At 41.7% G+C, this 19,291-nt stretch overlaps 1 protein-coding gene across 6 annotated transcripts in view; it reads right to left on the bottom strand.

The window, feature by feature from the left end:
- rab3ip (RAB3A interacting protein (rabin3)) overlaps positions 1-19,291 on the bottom strand; it is a 63,216-nt gene that overhangs the window by 36,656 nt on the left and 7,269 nt on the right. For all 6 annotated transcript variants that reach the window (XM_060839283.1, XM_060839288.1, XM_060839284.1 and 3 more), the window contains exons 2-3: positions 4,624-4,884; positions 1,004-1,259 (exon numbers count right to left, since the gene is read on the bottom strand). In XM_060839283.1, coding sequence (XP_060695266.1) covers positions 1,004-1,259; positions 4,624-4,859 — 492 coding nt within the window. In that variant the 5' untranslated portion in view covers positions 4,860-4,884. The remainder of the gene's footprint in view (positions 1-1,003; positions 1,260-4,623; positions 4,885-19,291) is intronic.

Below are 19,291 nucleotides of genomic sequence, written 5' to 3'. Positions count from 1 at the left end.
TTCCAGCTTTGCTACAGCTCTTTGATGCCACACTTAGTCAAAAGCAGCCTTAATATCAAGGGCTGTCGCTCTCACCTAATATCTGGATTTCAACTCTTTTTCCCATGCTTGAACCAAGGCTATAACGAGGAGTTGAATGGCCATGGCAGAACCTAAGTGGCATCTGAACAGAAAACGATTGTGGTTGCTTTACAGGCAGCTTAGAAGGAGGTTTGCTAGATTGATTCCAATGAAGAGAGTTTTACCTTGAGAGATTGAGCAATTTAGTCCTGTACGCTCTCGAGTTAAGTCTGAGGAGAGGTCCAAGTGAGCTAGTTAAGATGTTAAAGGGAATTGACAAAGTAGATGTAGAATAGAGGTCTTCCCTTGTGACAATCTAGAACAAGAGGTCACAGTTTAGGATAAGGAATAGCAGATTTAAAACTGAGATGAAGAGAAATTATTTCTCTCCAAAGAGTAACAAGTTATAGAAATGTATTACCCAGGAGTGATGGATACCAGCACCTAAGGAGAATAGACAATTTATAATGAGTTGAAGGGTTATGAACAGCAGGCCGGAAAGTGAAGTTCTGGCCAAGATGAGATCAGTCATGATCATATTAAATGGCAGAGTATACCCGAGGGGCTGAATTGCCTACTGGTACTCCCAGTCATGTTCTAAGAGGAGGATTGCAGGTAGCAGCTAGAAATGGGTTCCAGAGCAGTTACTGAAAACAATTGCTACAGCTTCCCAATATTCAAATGGAGAAATTTCTGCTTCTGTAGTCGTTAAGTGAAAAGAAAATTAAAATACAAAGCAAACTTTCCATTTGCAAAACCATAATAATAAGCTCTCTCAAGCCATAAATGGCATTCAGACAGAAAACTAAAAGACATAAATAAACCTGACCATTTATTTTAGTACCAGCTTCATTAAATCTTTGCATTATATCTTTGTAACTACCATTTATGATAACCCTGATTTATAAATATATATTACCTTTAACAATAAAGATAACCTTACCCTCTGAGCTTTAGCAAGTTCTTCTTTTAGTCTTTCGTAGCCTTTCTCCCTGACTTCCATTACAAAGGGACTTCTCAAATGAGACAAACTGTCTGTACTTTGGCCCAAGGCATCTTCGGCATCTTCTTGCACTTCATTTGCGAGTACACCTTGTAAAAATTCCACCTCAGCACGATGATTGCCAATATCACTTGTCTGATGTTTTGATGAGCCGTACAGTGCTCCAGAAGTGGCACATGACATGGAGAACTGATTGCTGGAATAATTAATAACATTATGAATAGATGAAGGACACTGATTTAGGAAAGTATGAAGAACTTAATAGAGACAGAGTCATAGAGATGTACAGCATGGAAACAGACCCCTTGGCCCAACCGGTCCATGCCAACCAGACATCCCAACCCAATCAAGTCCCACCTGCCAGCGCCCAGCCCATATCCCTCCAAACCCTTCCTATTCATATACCCATCCAAATGCCTCTTAAATGTTGCAATTGCACCAGCCTCCACCACATCCTCTGGCAGCTCATTCCATACACGTACCACCCTCTGGGTGAAAAAGTTGCCCCTTAGGTCTCTTTTATATCTTTCCCCTCTCACCCTAAACCTGTGCCCTCTAGTTCTGGACTCCACGGCCCCAGGGAAAAGACTTTTTCTATTTATCCTATTCATGCCCCTCAATTTTGTAAACCTCTATAAGGTCACCCCTCAGCCTCTGACGCTCCAGGGAAAACAGCCCCAGCCCTTTCAGCCTCTCCCTATAATTCAAATCCTCCAACCCTGGCAACATCCTTTTAAGTCTTTCCTGAACCCTTTCAAGTTTCACAACATTCCTCCAACAGGGAGGAAACCAGAATTGCACGCAATATTCCAACAGTGGTCTAACCAATGTCCTGTACAGCCGCAACATGACCTCCCAACTCCTGTAATCAATGCTCTGACCAATAAAGGAAAGCATACCAAACTCCTTCGTCACTATCCTATCTACCTGTGACTCGACTTTCAAGGAGTTATGAATCTGCACTCTAAGGTCTCTTTGCCCAGCAACACTCCCTAGGACCTTACCATTAAGGTGTATAAGCCCTGCGAAGATTTGGTTTCCCAAAATGCAGCACTTTGCATTTATTGGAATTAAACTCCATCTGCCATTTCTCAGCCCATTGGCTGATCTGGTCCAGATCCTGTTGTAATCTGAGGTAACCCTCCTCGCTGTCCACTACACCTCCAATTTTGGTGTCATCTGCAAACTTACTAACTGTACCTCTTATGCTCGCATCCAAATCATTTATGTAAATGACAAAAAGTAGAGGGTCCAGCACCGATCCTTGTGGCACTCCACTGGTCACAGGCCTCCAGTCTGAAAAGCAACCCTCCACCACCACCCTCTGTCTTCTATCTTTGAGCCAGTTCTGCATCCAAATGGCTAGTTCTCCCTGAATTCCATAGTTAGGAAGGCAAATGCAAATGATGGCAATTACTTTGCAAGGACTTGAATATAAAAGTAGGGATGTACTTCTGAGGCTCTACAATACTCTGGTCAGGTCACATTTGGAGTAGTGGGTGCAGTTTTGAGCTCCACACCTCAAGATGATGTACTGGCAAGGAGTTCAGAGGAGGTTCAGAATGGTCCCAGGAATAAAAAGCTTAATATATGAGGAATATTTGAGGACTCTGGGTCTATACTTGGAGTTTATGAGGATATCGGGAGTGGAATTGAATAGAAACTTACAAAATACTGAATGGTTTGGACAGAGTGGATATTGTGAAGATGTTTCCATTGGTACGAGAGACTAAGGTTCAAAGGCACATTCTTAGAGTAAAAGGGAAGACCTTTTAGAATGGAGATAAGGTGAAACCTTTTTCAGCCAGATTGGTGAATCGATGGAATTCACTGCCAGAGAAGGCTGTGGAGGCCAGGTCATTGCGCATATTTAAGACAGAGATAGATAAGTTCTTGGTTGTCAAGTGGATCAAGGGTTACAGGGGGAAAGCAGGAGAATGGGGTGGAGAAACTTAACAGTCATGATTGAATGGCGGAGCAGACTCTCTGGGCTAAATGGCTTGATGTCTGCTCCTGTGCCTTATGGTCTAACAAAATTCAGCCTATTCACTCTGAAGAGCGAAACTTTACAGGACCACAGAATTAGATTAGATTAGATTCCCTATAATATGGAAATAGGCCCTTCGGCCCAACAAGTCCACACCAACCCTCCAATGTGTAACCCACCCACACCCAACCCCCTAACCTGTATCTACCCTTGACTAATGCTCCTAACACTATGGGCAATTTAGCATGGCCAATTCACCTGAATTGCACATCTTTGCACTGTGGGAGGAAACCTGACCACCCGGAGGAAACCCACGCAGACACGGAGAGAATGTGCAAACTCCACACAGACAGTTGCCCAAGGTGGGAATCAAACACGGGTCCTCAGCTCTGTGACGCAGCAATGCTAAGCACTGAGCCACCATGCCGGCCATTAATAAAAGGTATACCCTGCACAGTTAAATTAATAACAGATTGCTGTTGCACAGCTATAATGAATTTGTACGGTGTTCTAATTTTTCTGTACATGTAACAAAATAACAGTTACAACTAGAAGCAAAATTTAAATACAGGATTATTTAGATCCAGGTCCTCTGGATATGGGACATATTTTTAGCACTTGACAGCTACACCAAACAAATTCTCCATCTCCAAGGGAGCAAAATGCAACAGTTAACATGACCTAAGCATGAAAGAAAAAAAAAGAATTTTTTGCAAATGAAAACCAACATTGCAGCAAGTTGATACAAAAACATTTGAAAAATTGCATAAAATGTATTTTCAGTGCACAATTATTGCAGTTATGAATCTCAAACCTCCTTGCCTAAAAACTATATCACTTACTCAGCAAACTGTCATTGTTTTAAAATGAAATTTTCTCTCATTTTCTACCAAAATTTAGAACAGTTCAGATTCCCAAGTGTCCTCTAGCATCTCATCTAGTTGCCAGTGTTTAATGGGGGTGCTTATAATTAGTGCCATGGGGGCCATCACATCCAAAAGTTAGATCCACTCCTCCCCAGCTGTGCATTGAAATGATTTCAAACAATGTTTGAGATGGAGCCAGAGTGGAAAACCTGCTGGCATTCTCCTAACTCAAGGGTGATAATAGTCAACTGTAGCATTCTAAAACTACCCTATGGAATCTTACCAAATGTCTCACCATGGTAGGTGGCCAAATATTATTCAATTAAGATACAACCGTTTTACTATTGGCATAGAACAACAATAGCTTCACAGAAGTTCCAAAGCACTGAAGACATCAGAGAGACAGGGGCGAAAAGTCTGCAAATCAACTTCCCAGCTCGGCGAACATGCCAACAACCACAAAAACCAGCTCGCAAGCTACAAATCTTTAGACAAACCCTGAATAGAGCAACAAAACTTGAACATGAATGGGTGCCATTAAAATAATCTGCTATAAAAAGACATTTCCAAAATAAAGGCCATGCTCTGAAATTACTATTTTTCTTTCAAAAAGTACCCATTTATCCCTAATAATTTTTTTGCTTCATCAATAAACATAAGAATATCATTGGGTACAGCACATGATCATAATGGAAGGTTAGACATACCTGACATTTCTTGACTCTCCACTGCTGAGATGTTGAGAGGATGAATAAATTGGCTGTGTAGGAAGATCTACAGCAACCAGTGTAGTGGGTTGAATTGGGGTTGAGCTCACCAATGAAAGAGGGTGATAAGGAAGCTCTGAAGTAGCAATTTCTGAGGTCTCCAGTTCAGTGTAACCTGGAGAGGAAGGTGAAGCCAAGTTCACCTCATGGAAGCCTTCAAGAGTGTTGCTTGCCATAGCAGTAGGTTCATGATATCAAGCCCTAAATAGGTAGAAAAGATAAATTTTTAAAAGTCTAGGGAAAAGGAGATCCCCGATAATATCCAATTAATTTTAATGTATTCATTAATCTCTTAACAGCAAAAAAAAAGTAGCATGATTGTAGGAAACAAACACCTACAGCTTTTCCTTAAGTAGAACATTTTGAATTAACCACACTAGTAAAAATTGCAAGAGAACCTGACAGAAATTCAAATTTTGCAGTAAACCAATGAAAAGCGGCCGTGACAGAGCAATAGCCAGATTGGCACCACCCTGATATCCAGGTTAAAGGGAATGCGCCTTTGCTTCCTTAGTGGAGTTGGTTGCTGAGGAAACAGTAACCAAAAATTCTGCATTTCCCCCCCCCCCCCCCATGTCACTAGTACTTTCATCAAAGATCACTGCTCTTTCTTTGCATGTAGTTACTAATCTCAGCACCTGTTATAACTTATAATCCTTTCAAATTTAATCTATTTAATGTGCACAAACAGGGATAATAATGATCTATTTGCGAATTGTAAGTGATAAATGAAAATCAAGGTAACCAACAACTAAACAGCAAGACTGTGATAAGAAATAAACAGCTCTCCTGTTAAAGTGCTGTCCTCGTTGCATAGTATAATAAAAACAAATATTAAATCTATGAAATTGAACCAACTGTGTCACTAGATTAAAACTTTAACCACCCGCTTTCAAACTAACTTTCTTCTTCTACAGAAGGGATTGAGTCTGCTTCACTAATTATGGTTCTAAAGCACTGGTCATTTTCCAGGACATTGCATCATATTAGTCCGAATGCGGTGTTGATACAAAGATACAGATCTAATGTTTCAGCAAACATGATACAGAAGGTTATAGTTTCTGTAGTGTGAAGCCAGAAATTAGGTTGTACTCTGCCACTTTTGTACAGACCTGCCTTAATATTAGGATTGCTGAGTAAAACTCAAAGCAGATTCGTGTTATACAGCAACAGCACCAAAGAGGTGAACCAAGTATTTCCGTTTCTCTTCCATTCATTGCAATCACAGTTTAATAAAGTCCTTAATTGTCTTTGGTAAAATTTAGACTGCCTGACAATAGCGGCTTTAAAACTCAACTTTTCCACATGACTTTTACTACTAAAATTTCATTTATAAGTGAGGTATGACTTAACTGGAATGTTGTTAATGGCATTTTATTTTCATAGGCTGAAAGAGTGTGAAAGGAAGATCGGGGTAGAAAAATGAGAAAGAAGAAAGCAGGTGACACGAGTCAGTCAGGTGGGCTGACTACATTAAGAACCCACCCCCAACTTCACTCTCTCTTTTCATAGACTTCCCCTTACCACACAAACACACTGAATTGCACGTTTTTTGATTTGGGGGACTGCCAACCAGGAAGTGAAATTTCCATCCTGGTGAAGACAGAAAAAACATTTTCAGCTAATTAACACTCCACCAAGCATTAAATAGCTCACAGGCTTCAACAACTGAAGAGGACAGATTCTCCACTGTTCTTCAGGTGGTAGGGTGACAAACAAAAAAATGCTCATCTTACAGGTTCACACTCAATAGTCAGGAGAAAACTCATTGGAGCTTTTATTTTAATTTTGTTTACCACTGCTACCTTTAATAGTCCAAATCAATGAAAGCAAAAGCATAAATGTGGAAGCTACATAATAAAAACTTTAGCTTTATTTTAAAAAGTCACTAAACTGAGTTAAATATATTCAGTTTGTTTTCCAGTTATGATTTTATTAATGCGGAGGCAAAACTGTCAAAGCACAAAAGTAACTTGTTTGTGACTTGCAACAAACAAATTGCACTTGATCCCAGTTAGGTCTGATGGGCTACCATAAAAATCCACAGTATCCACAGAATATGACCCATACCCTACAGCTCCTTCAATAAAAAGGAAATTCAGTTCTGGAGGAATTACTTAATAAAGAAGTTTTATGGGTTCAATAATAAAACTAACGTAGTTTAAATTGGGTGTTGAAAACAGGGTGCATTTTTCTTTGAGCTGCTTTTCGAACTTGCCCAATTAGGCTGTTTTGTAATGTAAAGGCAGCAGGAATCATAATACATCATGAGACTTAAGGTTTACAAGAGTACAACCTAGTTTAAAAAAAACACTATTTGGTCTGGTCTGTAACATGTGTACAGTAGCACACACTACAGGCAAACAGAAATCTCACAGGAGGCACCCTTCTCACCACCAACTAAGCTTGTTGGTGCTGGTTGGAAAATTCTGGTGATGAGATATTCTGTCAAATGATTTTGGCAGTCTGCTCTAGGAACAACCCGACCGGATCTACAATACATGTTGATCACTTCCTGATGGATTTGCTGTCAAATATGTTTTCTTTGCAAATTTTTCCACAAAAGACAGGTGACATACAACGATCCAACTGTTTGGAGTATTCCGTGGCAACGAGGCTAGTTCCAGCCTTTCCAACAGTGGGGACAGGTAACAGACCTAAGGGGCAACTTTTTCACGCAGAGGGTGGTATGGGTATAGATTAAGCTGCCAGAGGAAGTGGTGTAGGCTGGTACAATTGCAACATTTAAGAGGCATTTGGATAGATATATGAATAGGAAGGGTTTGAAGGTATATGGGCTGGGTGCAGGCAGGTGTGACTAAATTGGGTTGAGATATCTGGTCAGCATGGACAGGTTGGACTGAAGGGTCTATTTCCATGCTGTACATCTCGATGGTGTTTGCATACGATGGCCAATGCAGAACTTGATGCAGCCAAATACAAAAAAAGCAGCCAGTTGAGGGAGGTATTAGGTACAGCCTTCCCACCTTACCAAGAGTTTTGTATATGGTGTCCTTTCGGACACAGACCACCTTAGACCCTGGGATAAGCCGACAATGGCTTGAATGACTGCAAAGGCACAGGTTCAGGGAATGGGATAGACTTGCACTGCATACAACACAGAGCGCCTCACACCTAAACATCAAGCTTCTACCTGCACTGGAGGGGAAAATGGTGCTCTTAAAAGTCCAGTTTCAACCTCACCTTGGTGATGTATTCCTCCCAAGATTCTGTGCAAGCCCCCGCCCGTCCAAAGCATGTTCACTGAACCTTGAGGTAATCTGTTGTGATGGTGATGAGATAAAGGATCAGTTGGCCCAGTTCCCAAAGAGTGTGGCCTTGCTCTTGCATCAATTTATCTTGGCTTCAGAGGTTAGTTCAAACTGGTCACAGATGCTAATAGTTTGCACATTATAGCCGATCTAAGCAGAAAACAGAGAGGCTTTGATCTGCAAACCTCCGCTGCCTGGAATAGTCACCCATCTCAGGCTTACATTTTTCCTAATAGAGTCAGCAAAGGGCTCTTTACAACACAAGGCAGGAGAGCATGGGCAGCCCTGCTGAACTCCAGATCTAATTGGGAAACTTTCTGAGTCCCACCCATTGATGGAGTCTACATAAATGATATTGGTATAAAGCAGTCTGATTCAATTGCAAATTCCTTCCCCAATGCCCACAATGGGCAGCACTTTCCACACTTGGATGTGCGATAATCTGTCAAAGGCCTTCTCTTTATATAGAAGGATGAGGCAGGCATCCACCTCCCTATCTTGCACTTAAGCAAACGTATCCCTCATGAGCCCCAGGCTTTCAGAGATTGTTCTGCCCAGTAAAGCAGGTTTGGCCAGGTTGAATGACCTATCCGAAAACAGACTTGACCCTGCCAGTGATATCCTTAAATGAGGATTTTGTATCAGCAGTGAAACTGGTCACCAATTCCTCATTTTCTCCCACAGACTAGTTGAAAGTAATAGAGATTTTGATACCACCAACAGGTGCATGCTAATTTAAAAAGATAGGACACAGCTAGGCCAACTCAATATGATGTGAATTTTAGAGTTTTACCTATATCTGTTTTCTGGCTCACTTTCAAAACAACTATGTTAGGTACAATAAACAATTTAAATAAAAATTCCCTGGCTATTGGATCTGTTGGCAGGTCATCCTTTATTGCCTATTTCTCTTTGTTTTTATGAAAGGGCAGTTCAGAGTTAGTCTGGGGTACAATGTAATTCATTTCCAGACTGAGTAAAGTTAGCAATTGTTCTTTCCTAAATGATATTAGCGAATGAGATGGCTTTAACAACAATCCCAAAATTGCATAGCTGAGACCAACTTTTCATTTTCCAGATCCCTTAAACCAATTTTAAGTTTCAAGCTCTTATGGTGCAGCTTGAACAGAATCTCTGAACTATTAGTTCCATCTTTCATATTATTTGTCAAGTACTAGAACTTATGTTCCTTGGTTTACAAATCTGCAAAGTTCATTTTACAAGATCAATTAACAACGGTTTGTGGGATAGACTGCAGGTCAGCAGCAAAACCCCTTGATTAACTGAGCAGAACTGAAAAGGCTCAGCTTTATTCAGCAAGGCCAAGATTTAGCTTTACATCATAAGCTCTGCTAATAACAGCCTGTAATTCTTGAATCCTGTGGATCTCTCCTTGACCCGTTCCATTCATTATCAAAAGCTGAAGAGATGCCAAGTCACTGTCAGACAATAAATTTGCAACATAGACATTGCTGTTGTGAATTTCAACACATTCACATGGATTATTGCCCCAACTAAAGCTAATTATGTTGAAAATGCATACGCAATAAATATTGCACTTAAAGAGATCTGTTTGATGAATGGCGATTTTGTAAAGGAATTAAAATTCCCAAACTATTTTCTACTAGCACAACTACACATTAGGCTGCTAAATTAACCACATTGCAGAGATCCCATATTTTACAATACTTAGGTCATATGCTACAGCAGAGCTTCTCAAGCCTTTTGCTTCTGATTAATTACAATGACAAAAAGCAAATGGTGCTTGAATAGAAGTTTCATGCTTATTAACTTAATATCTCTATTCTGAAGAATTGCAAAGACTCTTAGGTAGGACCGGTGTACACATTATACACTTTGGGTAGAGCATATCTTCACTTTTAGTGCAATACTGCAATATTAATTTTATAGTTTTGAAGTGGATGACAAATTATTCATCTTACGTCTATATTAATTCTTCACAATTACTTTTCTCTATTCTTCACACATTAAACTTGCTCTTCCCAAAAATCGCTCCATTATATTTGTGATTGGGTCTGGCACCCTGTCATACAGTTGTTTTCTTGGACAGATTTGTTGCGCTGCAGGTTTGCCATTGTTTCCTACACTCCTTTTGAGAAACAAATTACAGCAATGATACGCCCACTATAAAACAGGTCAGTTAACACCTACAGAAAAACAGGCCTAAAAATAATGGTGGATGCCTTCAAACCTTTGATTTCAGAAACCCTATGCAAAGACGACTTTGGGTCATGCAGCAGCCTAACAACATGCCATTACAACTGAACTGCGTCTGTAAAAACAACTGTATTGAAACTGAAAGGCTTCATTTCACGGTGAAATGAAATTTAGTAACAGTAATGGATGTAAAATAAGTGCATACACAACTCAGTTAGAAATTAACATGGAAAGGGAAATGGAAACACTAACAGCTCAGTGGGTAATGAGATTTCCTAGTAGGATATTAATATATAGGGTTTGAGGTGCCAAGGTTCACTCCCTCAATTCTGCAGGGTGAGCTGCAATTGATGTAAAGAACTTTCCCTTGCATAGCTTACGTAACTTTCTCAGCCGAAGGAGCAACATACTGACATCAGTAGTTGGTTCAATTGTTAGGCCATTTGACTGACATTCAATTTAAACAAGGAACAACCACCTGAACATAGGGCTGCCAAAACCAATGAAGCTGTACACTACAAGATGCAACAGGAAAGGGGAGGCAGAAAATCCTTACATTAGATCAATTTAATCAACTACCACAACTAAGAGAGTCGAAAATCATTATTTTGCACTATTCACACTGAACATAGGATTTGGGAGAAGTAGGCCCTTCAAGCCTGTCCTGCTATTTGATAAAAGGTCTAGATTATTGCCCTACCAGATTTATTTCAGCATCAAAAACATTTCTAATCAACCCGTTTAGAAATATTATTACAAACATCTTGAATCAGTGGAACTTGAACCAGATCTCTGAGCTCAGAGATAAGGAACACTACCACTACACTAAAAAGGCCTACAGATATTTTAGTCAACCTGTTCAGATATGCTAAGACACACGTCTGAAACAGGTGGGACTTGAACCCAGATTGCCTGGCTCAGAGGTAAGGACATTAACATGGCAAAACATGGGGCGGCAGGGTGGCACAGTGGTTAGCACTGCTGCCTCACAGCGCCTGTAGACCCGGGTTCAATTCCCGACTCAGGCGACTGACTGTGTGGAGTTTGCACGCTCTCCCCGTGTCTGCGTAGGTTTCCTCCGGGTACTCCGGTTTCCTCCCACAGTCCAAAGATGTGCGGGTCAGGTGAATTGGCCAAGCTAAATTGCCCGTAGTGTTAGGTAAAGGGTAAATGTAGGGGTATGGGTGGGTTGCGCTTCGGCGGGTCGGTGTGGACTTGTTGGGCCGAAGGGCCTGTTTCCACACTGTAAGTCTAATCTAATCTGACTCTGTGTCTAATCTAATCTAAAAAAAAAGAGTCCAGAAATCATTTTGTATACACACAAAAATAATTACCGGGGTGGGGGGGTCAGTGTTCATATCTTCAAAAGTGAGTTTCAGCAGTCCAAGTAACCTAACCCTGCAACTAAATGATGGCATTGTTGGAGAAGTTAGCCCAATAAAGCAGAGACCACACAAATCAGAATGGGTGAAACTGACAAGCTGGTAGTACAAGCAATATTGCCAAGAGAGAAGTCGACGTGGCGGACACAGAACTGACCGTCTGTACAGGTAGATCAAGCGTTCTGTTCCCTTGCGCTGAGGATGAAGCCAGGTTTCATAACTAACCTTATTGTACAAGACTCTTAAAAACGAGGAAAGATACAATGTATTTGGAATTGGAGTAATCTAGTTACAACGATGATAACAGTTATCAGAAGAATGTCCTGATCCACGATACAATGCAACATCCTGACAGTCGCAATGGGTCAGGAGCTTCCAGTCTTCTTTGCAGGTAAGTGAGTAAGGTGCTTCCATTGTTCCTGTCCCGAGAGCAGTGTTCTTGGTGGTGCCTCTCTGTCTGATCTGTTCTTTGTGAGGCTTTGGTATTGCTGATTTTTGAGACTGCCCTCAGGGCTTTGCGACAGCTGTGTTGATCTGGTATTGTTTGTGGGTGTTGGGAAGTGTATTCCTTGTCTGCGAATGCTGTCCGGTTTCACTTGTCAGTCAGCTTGGTCATGAGGCATCCTGGGTGTTTTTGGTATAGTTTGCCAAGTTTGTTTTCCTATGGCCTGTGTGTGCCTATTATGGGTTGGGTGGGTGGCAGATCTTCTCCCACAGGCATTAATATTCTGGTTGAGCTACAAAAATCGATTTGCTATTTTAGTAAAAGTACTGATTCAAAGCTATAATCTAATTTTCTGATTCAGACCATTAGAATCTAACATTCATGCTTAATGTTTTCTCAAACATCTTGATAAGTACTTATATTGACTCAGTACCATCATTAAAATTCATCTTTTTGCTCAAAGTACAATGGATATAGAATTACAAATAGATATTCACAGACACATTACTGATCTGCTTTCAAACCAAGTTATTTTGGTATTATTTGGTACATTTGTTACAAGTTTACAAATTACTCAGGGCACAAGAAATCAAATAGCACTGAGACAATGACACTGTGCTAATTTCATTGGATCAGTAATCCAAGGACCCAGGCTAATGCTCTGGGGACATTATTAGATCCTTCAACAAATGTGATTATAAAGACAGTCTCAGCAACGATGATCATGAAATCACCATTTATTGTTGTAAAAATCCATCTGGTTGAGGGAATAAAATTTGTTTTCCTTAGATGATCTGATCTATATGCAATTCCAGATGTGGCTGATTCTTAGCAACCCTTTGAAATTGCTGATCCAAATGCTATGAAGTTGAAGGTATGTATTGTACCTTTAAGACAGGAGAATGCTGTTCTGAACTGAGACACTTTAAGCACCTACAATCCCAGGAGTGTACTGGAAAATTGAAAATATGTAAAATTTGGCTGCGAAGTGGATATCTGAGTTTTGGTTGCTGTTTTGACAACAATTCTAATTTCACCAGTGTAAATTATGCCCCAGGATACTAAACCCCAATCAAGTTTGATCTTACTGTTTTGCCAACATCGAACCAATGAGACAATCTAATGTTGGAGGGCATAAGAATGTGGAAATTTTGAAAATTGGTCAAAAATCAACTGCCATAGAGAGCACACACTAACTACCAATATAACATCTTGCGCTCAAAGAAATTAGAACACACTCTTTAATCAAAAGGTACCTTTTTATGTACTCACAGTAAAAAAGAAAGATTACAACACAGGAAGATCAATAGCCAGAGAATGAAGACACAGAAGACGACAGAGACTGTGTGGTTTTGAAAATAAGTTTATGTAATTTTAATAAGTATCTCATTGGCACAACATATTGTTATAGAGTTGGAGGCAGATAGTAAGCAGTTACGACAAAGGGGGGGGCTTAAATTTTTGAATAGTTTTTTGTTTAATGTTCAATTTATTTTCTAACTATAAAAGTGATGTTATTTTCTTGAAACAGAATTTGGGAGTTATTGGTCACTCGTTTTAATAGATTATGAAGAGAGGTGAGCTTTTCTGGATGTTTGGTTGAATTAACAGAGCAGTTCGCCTCAGTGTTGTAACACGATCATTCAAGCACAATTAGGGATAGGCCAGTGATGCCCCATTCATTCAATTAAAGAAAAAGGTGCTATTCGAAAAGAAAGCATATTTATTATGTTCATAAAATAAATTATGAAACAGGTCATCAAAACAATGAGTTCTAAGGGTCACCAGACCCAAAACATTAACTATGATTCTCTTCATAGAGGCTGCCAGACCTGCTGGCTTTTTCTAGCAACTTCTGTTTTTGTTTCTTAATCGAAACTGTGTTTCTGAATTTGCAAGTTAAGCATATCTGTGAATACATCACCACCTAGTTTCGGAACAATTTCACTCCACTGCTTCTGAAGTTCAGCTACCTGCACATTCAGTTCAACCTTCTCCAAACAACTGTGAAAACTAAATTCCAAATGATAAAGGGAGCAATAGACCCCAACTTCAAGAAAGCTCCAAAGTGGAATGAAGGAATTATAAAATGTAACTTTATGGTTTTTTTGGTCATCTTTTGGGTTGGCAAATATCTCACAGCAAGAACTGGTTCACATCTCAAAACAATTAAAAAGGGCATTGTTCTTTCACTGGAAACAGGTACCTCTATGCATGGTTAATTCAAATAGAGCTGAGCATGCAATAATAATAATAAAAAAATAAATACGGCTCAGTAACAGCACCTTTCGCAAATTGTTGTAATTCAAGAAAACTAGTTTAAATTCCAGTTGGAGATATTTCACACTATTTCCGCCTCAGTATTTAACCACCAAGTGTGCAAGAGAGAGGTGCGTCAAGTTTCATTTTTCACTCAACTGGACCAACTGGAATAGCAACTAATTTAAAACAATGTCAGCATCCATGATGAAGTTAAATCTGCCATCAGATCCAAGACAAGAAAGCAGCAAGGTTGGTGGAAGAAAGCAAGCTAGGTAGATAAAGAGTAGTAGTAGTTTCTCAAATGCATATTATTTGCAACAGTATAGCATACTGTGATTTTGGACAATCGCAGAAGTTGCATTCAGGTTTTCGTTTTTATAAATTAGATCAAACTTTAAGTAATGCAGTCAGCTGTTATCTTCAATGCAATCTTTTTGCATCTCATCAACATCTCAGTTCGGTGTGACTTTCAATTTTCCACATTTTCCTTTCAACTTCAAACTCTGGACTAAATTACGCCTTGATGTAATTGCCCTTAACACCAACTAACAGAGGGATGATTTTCTGTAGAAAACTAGCATAATATATTCATTGATATCCCATGGTTGGCTTGCTTGCTGTTCAGAGTTAGTCAGAGATGTATCCTAGTTAGGTATCCTAACCTAATCTAGTCCTACTTGCCAGCACTTGGCCCATATCCCTCTGAACCCTTCCTATTCACAATTGTACCAGCCTCCACCACTTCCTCTGGCAGCTCATTCCATAAATGCACCACCCTAGGCGTGAAAAGGTTGCCCCCAAGTCCCTTTTAAATTTTTCCCCTCTCGCCTCAAACCTATGCCCTCTAGTTCTGGACTCCCCCAACCCAGGGAAAAGACTTTGTCTCTTTACCTTACCCATGCCCCTAATGGTTTTAATCAATCTCTACAAGGTCACCGCTCAGTCTCTGATGCTGCAGCGTAAACAGCCCCAGCCTATTCAACCTCTCCCTATAGCTCAATTTCTACTATCCTGGCAACATCCTTGTACATCTTCTTTGAATCCTTTCAAGTTTCACAACATCCATCCAATAGGAAGGAGGTCTGAATTCCACAGAATATTCTAAAAGTGGCCTAACCTATGCGCTGTACAGCCACAATATAACTTCCCAATTCTTACATTCAGTGCTCTGACTAGTAAAGGACATTTGAAATAAAAAGTTACCAAGAATTATATTTGCAATTCTTTGGACCAAATCTTGTATCTGATTTGCAAGATGTGACAAATGGAATCCTGCAAGGCCTGTGCTGGGGCCTCAACATTTTATAATGTTTACAACTTTTACAGGAGAGTAAACTTGTAGATGATACTAAGATAGGTTGGATTTGGTGTTGTTAAAAAGATATCTATGTTGAGCGAAGGAGCAAAAATATTGCAGATAGAGTCTAATGTGGGACACTAGGGATAACGCTCCAATCCCCTGCTCTCCTCTGAACTGGTGGCTCACCCTTGGCAGGAAGAATATAGGAAGTACAGCATTACTTGACCACAAAATGACTGAAGTATTCCAAGATAGAGAGATTCTGTTGTCTAAGTCACAAAGGTAGCATGTCTACTGGACCTATTCAAGACCATTAATGGGACCCGTAAAGGTAGCATCTGGTTATTGCTTTCTGTATTTTTAATTGCAAACTGAAATGGGAAATAAACGTTTTAAAACCAAGCATTGCTGGAGGACTATTGCTCAGTTTGAAAGCAAGTAACCTGACATTTACTGTAAACATCATAGCTGCTTCTTGAAGCAGTAGTTGAGGTGCAACTTGCAGATGAATTAGAGCCGATGGTTGGAGCTTTGGTCAGCAACAAGTAGCTGATTGATAACTGTTTGCTAGTCCACAGAGCAATGACAAAAGCCTTCTGCTGGCCAACAACTCTGATTGGTGATCAGATAGCTGAACAGCTGGAAGCTGTTAATAGGAAAGGGAGAAGCCATCAGATCTCCACCAACTCGAGAACTCTCTCTGCAGCCATGGGGCGGTATGGTAACTTAGTGGTTAGCACTGCTGCCTCACAGCACCAGGGATCCAGATTCAATTCTAGCCTCTGTTTGCACACTCTTCCCATGCCTGCGTGGGTTTCCCCCAAGTGCTCCAGTTTCCTCCCGTAGTCCAAAGATGTGCAGATTAGGTGCACTGGCCACGTTAAAGTTCCCATAGTATCCAGGGATGTGCAGGATAGGTGGATTAGCCATGGGAAATGAAAGGTTACAGAGATAGGGTGGGTCTGGGCGGATGCTCTTCAGGTGGTAATGCAGACTCGATGGGTTAAATGGCTTCCTTCCACACTAAGGATTCCTTGAAGAACTACTTTAAGCCTGAAGAAAAGCAGTTTAATCTTTCCATCAACAGTTCTTGTATACTGTGACTTTTAATTAATAGGTTGGATTAGATTAGATTCCCTACAGTGTGGAAACAGGCCCTTCGACCCAATAAGTCCACACTGACCCTCCGAAAAGCAACTCACCCACACCCATTCCCCTACACTTACCCCTGACTAATACACCTAACACTATGGGCAATTTAGCATGGCCAGTCCACCTGACCTGCACATCTTTGGACTGCGGGAGGAAACTGGAGCACTCTGAGTAAACCCACGCAGACAGGGAGGAATGTGCAAACTCCACACAAATAGTTGACCGAGGTAGGAGTTGAACCTGGGTCCCTGGCGCTGTGAAGTGCTAACCACTGAGCCACCGTGCCACCCCTAAAGTTCGTCACTGAGGTGTCACTGGCTAGTTCAGCATTTACTATCCATCCTTAATTGCCCATAGAGCCGTTTAGAGTCAATCACATTGCCAGGTATCAACCTGGATCTGAAATTCAAGTAAATTGAGGACATTACCTTTTTAAAAATCTTTAATTTTTGTGACAACTCCAGGAATAGCAGTTTGATTTCAGTGTGCTACCACAATTAGGTGCAACATTTCCAATACTTAAAGGAAATATACATTAAAGAAAGGATATTTTATTTTAGTCTCACAGGGCATTGATGAGACCACACCTCAAATATCACGTGCAGTTTTGGTTTCTTTATTTAAGGAAGGATGACCAAGGAGGATAAGTTTGACAAGATGGGCTTGATTCCACTGGCATTTAAAACAGTGAAGAATGGTTTGATTGAAATGTCTAAGACACTGATTGGTCTAGACAGGCAGATGTGGGAAGAATGTTTGTTCTTGTGGGTCAGTCCAGAACTAGTAAAAATGGCTTTAAAATTAGGGGTTACCCTTGCAGGACATGGTAAGGAAAATCTTAGTGTTATTTCCAGCACTCAAAGCCTTTGAAGATAGATGAATGGATAGATGCTGGCTGGGCAGTAGATGAGAATGCGGAATTCAAAGCACAACCAGATCCGTCACAATCTTATCAAATGGCAGACCAAGGGCTGAATTGTCTATTTCTGCTCCTAGTTTGTATGTTAGCACTAGTTTTTACATGCCCTGTAGGTTTCTTCAGATTCGAGCTGAAAATGTGTTGCTGGTCAAAGCACAGCAGGCCAGGCAGCATCTCAGGAATAGAGAATTCGATGTTTTGAGCATAAGCCCTTCATCAGGAATGAGAGAGAGTAGCCAAGCAGGCTAAGATAAAAGGTAGGGAGGAGGGACTTGGGGGAGGGGCGATGGAGGTGGGATAGGTGGAAGGAGGTCAAGGTGAGGGTGATAGGTCGGAGTGGGGTGGGGGCGGAGAGGTCAGGAAGAAGATTGCAGGTTAGGAGGGCGGTGCTGAGTTGAGGGAACCGACTGAGACAAGGTGGGGGGAGGGGAAATGAGGAAACTGGAGAAATCTGAATTCATATCTTGTGGTTGGAGGGTTCCCAGGCGGAAGATGAGGCGCTCCTCCTCCAGCCGTCGTGTTGTTATGTTCTGCCGGTGGAGGAGTCCAAGGACCTGCATGTCCTCGGTGGAGTGGGAGGGAGAGTTAAAGTGTTGAGCCACGGGGTGGTTGGGTTGGTTGGTCCGGGCGTCCCTGAGGTGTTCCCTGAAGCGTTCCGCAAGTACGCGGCCTGTCTCACCAATATAGAGGAGGCCACATCGGGTGCAGCGGATGCAATAGATGATGTGTGTGGAGGTACAGGTGAACTTGTGGCGGATATGGAAGGATCCCTTGGGGCCTTGGAGGGAAGTGAGTGTGGAGGTGTGGGCGCAAGTTTTACATTTCCTGTGGTTGCAGGGGAAGGTGCCGGGGGTGGAGGTTGGGTTGGTGGGGGGTGTGGATCTGACGAGGGAGTCACGAAGGGAGTGGTCCTTGCGGAACGCTGATAGGGGAGGGGAGGGAAATATATCCTTGGTGGTGGGGTCCGTTTGGAGGTGGCGGAAATGACGGCGGATGATACGTTGTATGCGGAGGTTGGTGGGGTGGTAGGTGAGAACCAGTGGGGTTCTGTCTTGGTGGCGGTTGGAGGAGCGGGGCTCAAGGGCGGAGGAGCGGGAAGTGGAGGGGATGCGGTGGAGGGCATCGTCAATCACGTCTGGGGGGAATCTGCGGTCCTTGAAGAAGGAGGCCATCTGGGCTGTGCGGTGTTGGAACTGGTCCTCCTGGGAGCAGATGCGGCGGAGACGAAGGAATTGGGAATATGGGATGGCGTTTTTGCAGGGGGTAGGGTGGGAGGAGGTGTAGTCCAGGTAGCTATGGGAGTCAGTCGGTTTATAATAGATGTCTGTGTTGAGTCGGTCGCCCGAGATAGAGATGGAAAGGTCTAAGAAGGGGAGGGAGGAGTCTGAGACAGTCCAGGTGAGTTTCAGGTCGGGATGGAAGGTGTTAGTAAAGTTGATGAACTGTTCAACCTCCTCGTGGGAGCACGAGGCAGCGCCGATACAGTCATCGATGTAGCGGAGGAAAAGGTGGGGGGTGGTGCCAGTGTAGTTGCGGAAGATGGACTGTTCCACATATCCTACGAAGAGGCAGGCATAGCTGGGGCCCATGTGGGTGCCCATGGCAACTCCTTTAGTTTGGAGGAAGTGGGAGGATTGAAAAGAGAAGTTATTCAGGGTGAGGACCAGTTCAGTCAGTATTTCTTCAGATTGTTAAGTA

Source organism: Hemiscyllium ocellatum, chromosome 19, assembly GCF_020745735.1.
Source record: "Hemiscyllium ocellatum isolate sHemOce1 chromosome 19, sHemOce1.pat.X.cur, whole genome shotgun sequence".
Taxonomy (NCBI): domain Eukaryota; kingdom Metazoa; phylum Chordata; class Chondrichthyes; order Orectolobiformes; family Hemiscylliidae; genus Hemiscyllium; species Hemiscyllium ocellatum.
Note: the sequence above shows the minus strand (reverse complement) of the source record. Positions and strands in the feature narration are given on the sequence as shown.